Below are 6,579 nucleotides of genomic sequence, written 5' to 3'. Positions count from 1 at the left end.
CCTATGGCTTTTTTCCTTAAATTAACTTTAGCAAAGGATGGAAGAGGCTGAAAATATTTTTAAGCGGTTATCTGTATCTTACATGACTGAAGAAATTACTTGAACTGTATTTTTATATCAGAGTGGTGCATTGTTAGTGTTGCAGAAAGGTGCTGAAGTGCAGCTCAGCTCTTATAGTAAAAAGCTTGTATTCAAATAGCCTTCAAAAGAATAAAATTACAATTGTATTAAAACTTATGTCAAACAGTATTTCATGTTGGCTGACTGGAGTTGTGCTGTATAATGCAGTTCTTGATAGGTAAGATAGCATTACTACTGACATGTGAAGGTGTTTTAAATAGCATAACATAGCAGTCATCAAGATTCTTAATGTCCAGTCTTCATTTCTGAAGCCAAATATCTGTCGTCTTAATTGGCTAGCAAAATACATACAGCAGAAAAACTAGGTTACTTTTGTAAATTTTGCTGAAGAAAAACACATGTATCTTTAAGGACCCAATGAGAAGAAACCTGTGAATATTTCTGTTAAGTGCAAAATATTTCCTGTGTACAGAAGTAAAGTTCCTGACCTCATATAGAATTGAGATAACTGTAAATTGTTTATTGAATCAGTCCAAATTACTGTTAAACATTTCTCACGCAGGAAGGTTTACAGACTAAGCTTTAGTTGGCTGTTTGGTTAAGTCAAGCACAGCTAGTTTGATGCTCACACAGAAAACATTATTTTGTAACTTCTTTTGCCTACTGCTTACCTGTGGCTGTAATTGATTTGTATTAATTAAAACGTTATTTCATTTGAAGTGTTTAATATTGCATATTGTCATTAGTCTGAAATAAATTCAGAGATTACATGTGAACATTTTTGTCTGGCCTCAGGTTTGTCTGTTATTCCACTGCTTAATTTGTTACTTTATTGCTTAAATATATTTGATTTCCCTAAGTTGTTTCAGAAATAAGTACAAATTAATGAAATCTGAGCTTCTGGGAAAATATGAAACTGTTCTTTTACAGGAGAAAACCAGCTAATTCACAAGTTGTGTTATGTTTGTTCTTTTTGCTAACAAAATTTCAAGTTAAAATACTAAACTACAAAGTTAATGATCTCCCTCTTCATTTATTAAGAACTGTCTATCTGGGATATCATAGCTGAGGAAGAACCTGAAGAATAGGAAACTCATGTGATGTGTAGTTGTACAAACTCTGTTGTGGTAAAAATTTTATAGTGGCTGTGCAGACAACCTATAGGATAAAAATATGGACAGCACATAGATACTACAGATAAACACTTCCTGTCCCTATAGTAACCTGATCAAAACTGGCTTCCCTCTTTAGAAGGCACATCCCTGGGTTATAGTTTGGGGGAAAAACTGGAGAAGCTGTTGGGCACACAAGACCTTGCCTTACTTTTTTGTTTCTAAACCATCATGGCTACGTTAAGCAATTGCATAAGCTGAGGTACTTTATCTACAATGGAGTGGCTAAGGAGGTTTTTTGATTAAGTTTCTTCTGGTGTACTACTTTAGCTGAAACGTGATTAATATGTTGAGGCAAATGGCCTGCGAAGCTCTATCCTGGAGCACTAAAACTTAAAGTAGTATAAATTGTAGGTGGGATCTTCCTGTACTGTAGATCTACACAGATGGTAAGGACAGGGTGAGTATTTTGCGTCTGTAGTGTTTTATAGGGGAAAATAAAAAGGCAGGTCAACAGGTTGCTAGTTGTTGAACTACTTAAGACGCACATTGCAAACAGCTTGACTGTTGGTTCTTACCTGACAAGTAGTAGTTTTAACGCAGAAGTGCCATGTGGGAAATGATGTGTTAGTTTCAATAAGTAATTGTTAGATCTCTTGACCCCTGAAATCTAATTTTATGATGGTAGTGCTTATTTAAAAAACTGCCAGTCATATTAATCATTTTGGTCTTAAAGGTCAAGCAATGGACATCAGGTGGTCTGACTTCCTGAGATCTTGAACAAGACAAATTAAAAGCAAGGTGGCTACCCAAAATATAGCCAGTATTTCCACTAGTAAGAGGAAGGCTTCTTGCAACAAATCCGGGGAGCTGTGAGTGTGTCTTGGGATTTTTGAATACCTACTCAAAAGAATAGAGTCTAACTGAAAGGATTTCTCCTGCTTCCTTGTTTTGGCTATTGCTGAACAGTGCTTGCACACTATCAGGGCTTTTCTTTTTTCTGTTCTGTCCCCTGCAGATGAGTAGGCTGGGGTGGGTGGGCAAGAAATTGGAAGGAGACACAGCTGGGGCAGCTGCTGACTCTAATTGCCATTCCATACCATATGATGATGTGGTCAGCAATAAATGCTCAAGGAAAGGAGGAGGAAGAAAGGACATTTTTGGTTATGGTGGTGTATTCCAAAGCAAGTGGTGTGTGTGCTGAGGCCTGGCTTTCTAGGAAGTGGCTGGACACCTGCCTGCCAATGGGAAGTAGTGAAGAAATCCTCCCCCCCCCCTTTGCTTGTGTGCAGTTTTTGCTTCACTTACTAAAACTGTTGTTATCTCAGTCTGCAAGTCTTCCCACCTTCCTTCTCTTTTCTCTGTGTCCTGCAGGAGGGGAGAGTGAGCGAGCAGCTTTGTGGGTGTTTGGCTGGGGTCAACTCAACGCAGTCCTAAGCTAAAGATCAGGAGAGAGAGGCATAAAATTCTTTTCTATGCCCCAGGAAAGTGTTTGTACAATATATTAATATTGAAATGCAAACTGCTGCAGTTGCGTGAGTGGTCTAGATGCGCGTCTGTCGTACAAAGGCAGAAAATAATTGCTCAAAATGTTTTCCAACTCTTCAGTGCACCTTCTTGCTTTTGAAGATTAAATAATTAATCTCTGAACTCCTTAGAGCTCAGAACTAGATGGACTTTAAAGCAGTGCCTTTAACGGTGGTGTACAGAGCTGGAATAAAACAGTATAAAATGTGTTTAAATCGAGACCGTGTATTAACTTCAAGTCAAACATCCAAAGTGTTAATGTAGGAGTTCAGGCCAGCATACTTTAGGTCTGTTTCAACATGCCAACACAGCTGAGAAACAATGGTAAGGTTCATAAATCAACCTGATTCTGTGAGAAAATTCATTGGGCTGTGAATGGCAGCTCATACTGTAGATTAAGAATCAAGGGTACTGAACGTATTCAGTTTTCCACCATTCTTAGTCATGGATATTTTCATCAGTTGGTTTTGCAAATCTCTGTATAATCATTCCCTAAGAGCTTGCATGCTACTGTTGTAAAGTCTGTGTTCCATGAGGTATTAAAGGATTTGTTGCATTAATCTAAGATTGCCCTGCATTTAATTTCAAGTTAAGTACAGATGCATGTCTTAGGAAGCTTTTTATTGGAGAAAAAGGGGCAACTTCTACTGATTTCTGCTGATGCTTGCATCTGATGCATAGCCATAAGGATTATTCAAGATGTAAGCAAAATCTTGTTGTTACTAGTAAGACAACTTTCTAAAGTTTGTTTGGGATTTTTTTTGGGGGGTGGGGTGGTGAGAGGGTAGTGGACACAACATATGACGTCCTAGCTTAATCTGGCTAACTCAAATGTTATGTGACATCACTTAGAAGTAGCAAGCTGTAAATAAAATTGCTAATAATGGAGATTGTTAGAAGTAATAGATATCCTAGAGAAACAGCTGTGAGCCTTTATTCAGACTTGTTTATTCCTGTTGTCAGTATAGAATTATGCTAAAGAAAATCTTCACAGTATATGGAATTTTGAAAATAACTAATTTATTTCCCCATTCCCCTTAGGTCCAAGATGGGCCTCTTGGAACACCGGTGTTTTTATTTGCATCAGATGTGCTGGAATACATCGAAATCTTGGGGTCCATATATCAAGGGTCAAGTCTGTCAACTTGGACCAATGGACACCAGAGCAAATACAGGTAAAATATCTTAAAATATGTTTTCAATTTGGAAGGAGTGCCAGGGGTCCTTTTGAAAGAATCTGAGTTTATCATGATGCCCCAACTTAAATGTTTTACAATCAAAGTAGTTCTTAATGTGTTATATTTCTAGTGTAATGAGTTTAAGTTCTGAAAACTCACTTCAGAAATTGGTTTAGCTATCTTTTCTGTATCATTTTAGATGTATTGTACCTTGCCACGGGGACTCTGAAAGCTGCTGCTTTGTTATCTGTAGAAAATGCATTGTAAACCTTTTGCTTTTCAGTAGGGGACAGTAAGGTAGTGTTCACACATCTGTCTGATTCTTGATTACATTCTTTTGGTGTACCAAGTACTGACTTTTCCAGGTATGCTCCAGTCTGAAGCCTCTTTCTGCTGCCAGACAAATTTTCTTACTCCTGTTCCTCCTGGTCTGAAGAGCCATCCTGAGAGATGAAAGCTTATCTTTCACTGGATGGGTTAGTTTACACTGTAAACAGCATCTCTGTTGTTAGCTTTTGTCCAGCAAGTCTTGGCAGGCAGCCCTCCTGTGCCATGGGAGCATCTCCCAAGACATATGGCAGCAGAAAGGTCTCCAAGTTAAAAACTTGCAGTGTCTTCTAAGCACGCTAATAGCATTCTGATTTGTTTCAGGATTTAAAGTATTGATGGACATGAACTAACTGTTTTCTACCACTTTTCCTTAGTGCATGCAAGAAATGGGAAATACTAAAGCAAGACTACTCTATGAAGCTAACCTACCAGAGAACTTCCGAAGACCTCAAACAGATCAGTATCCTTTTTGGTTTAGCTTTCACATTGAAATGACTTCTAATGAAATTTAGATGTTATGACTATTTCAAGGAACTGCTACATTTGGCAACTCACCTTATTTATTTCATTGATCTTGTTGTATAAAAAGTGATAGTGGAAGTTGGGAATGGTTCAGAAAAGGTTTAAATTACTTCAGTTATAGCAAATCTACTTTGTAATGAGATTTGGCAAGCCCCATTTATTTTTGCTTTCAGAAGAGGTGACTTCATAAATTCCCTGTATGTAGGAAGTTAGAGTGATACTAGAGAGCTCTTGAATATTGTGTCTTTATCTTGAGTAACTGCCAGCTGAAGTTAGAAGCATTTGAACAGGAAATAATGAGGTGAACAGTAAAGTAAAATAAGCCATTGGATCTTACTCAAGTGAAGTATGGATTTCTTCCTTTAGATTAAGTATTCTGTAATTTTTCAGAGTTGAAGTGTATACATTCTGTGAAGTGTGCTAGCACAGATGACTAGCATGGGAATATCTAAATAAACCAAACCTCCCTGATGGCCACCACTTGTGTTGGTGTGTGGTTATCACCAAGTACCTCGCAGGGGGAGGGTTGGAAGGAAAATTGTCTACCGCCACTAAATAGCTTTCCTCAAAAAATACCTTTTTCAAATGTACTGAATCATTAGGATGATGTATAATGGCATTCATTTAGATTTGTATTAGCTCCTGATTTAGTGAAGTTACTCCACAGGTAGGATTTGCTTCACCTGATCTTACTGGAGCTCTTTAACTATAATGAGATCTTGAACACCTACTGTTAAGTGAGCCAACTCTTAGCCTGATGATGATACAGGCTATGGAGGCTGATAAACAGACTTAGTCGTTACTGGATCTGGATTTTCTCCTTCTATATCCAAAAGTGATTTTGGTTCTTCTGTTTAATAGATACTATGCTCAGTATGCTATGTGCAGAAGATTATTTTTTTTTAAAGGTTAGACTCCTCATTATAAAATGCACTTGAGCAAAACAGGTATGTTTTTTCATATTCCAGTAGCTTTTAAATTAAACATAACATACGCATAAGAAAAAAGTAACTGGAACCAGATAGCACTGTAGTATTCTAGCTGTAATACTCTAGAACTTTATTTCAGCCATAAGACTGAAATACTTTGCCTAAAACTTACTCAAAAGTGGATCCTGAAGATGTATATTTTGTTCTTCTTGCAGCTAACTTGAATTCACTGGTACTATTGCAGGAGAAGCAATAATGCTTTACTCCAAGCTTTTCTTGTCAGATCAGACCAAAAGTCTCATTTTTAGACTTTCAAAATAATTATTTTGTTGACATTGTATACCTTGAAATAATTATATGGCCTTTTGAACAGTTGTCAGTTTCTAAGTGGTGGACTTGGTCAACTGAATATATTTCATTGCATGTGTTTTCTTTATTAAAAATACAGTGCCAGGAAAGAGGATGCCAACATTTTCTGTTTTATTTCTCAATTTCTCCATAACTTTGGCAGCTACTTACCTACTTGGCATTCATGACAAGCTGTTGTGTTATGGACTTTTTTTGCCTTTCCTCTTTGCCCTTCGTATCACTACAAAATCAGCATTGTGTCTCATCAGTATTCTGGTTATGAATATTCTCAATGTTCTGAATATTCTTTTGGATGAACTATGAAAACTCTTTGCATGTAATGATCACTTTTTGTATATGCTCTTCTATATTAGTGTTTAACTTCCTGTAGCAGTATAATATACTTATTTCTATTTTTTAGGTAGTAGAATGGAGACACAGGAGAAACATGTATGTGGGATCTGTCCAAAATCTGCTAAATATCCCCCATCACTTCTGCTTCTTAATCACAAGACTGACCTTTCTGGGCCTTTTTTCATTCTTCCCTTGTAC

The 6,579-nt window shown here is 37.1% G+C and overlaps 1 protein-coding gene across 1 annotated transcript in view; it reads left to right on the top strand.

Annotated features, from left to right (window-relative positions):
* The first annotated feature begins 3,019 nt into the window (after positions 1-3,019).
* Positions 3,020-6,579, top strand: part of SMAP1 (small ArfGAP 1) — a 77,032-nt gene continuing 73,472 nt past the window's right edge. The window contains 3 exon segments of the mRNA XM_009333245.1: positions 3,020-3,044; positions 3,762-3,895; positions 4,603-4,688. Coding sequence (XP_009331520.1) covers positions 3,020-3,044; positions 3,762-3,895; positions 4,603-4,688 — 245 coding nt within the window.

Source organism: Pygoscelis adeliae, unplaced genomic scaffold (assembly GCF_000699105.1).
Source record: "Pygoscelis adeliae isolate BGI_AS28 unplaced genomic scaffold, ASM69910v1 Scaffold57, whole genome shotgun sequence".
Classification (NCBI taxonomy): Eukaryota; Metazoa; Chordata; class Aves; order Sphenisciformes; family Spheniscidae; genus Pygoscelis; species Pygoscelis adeliae.
This window is presented reverse-complemented; position numbering and strand designations above follow the sequence as displayed.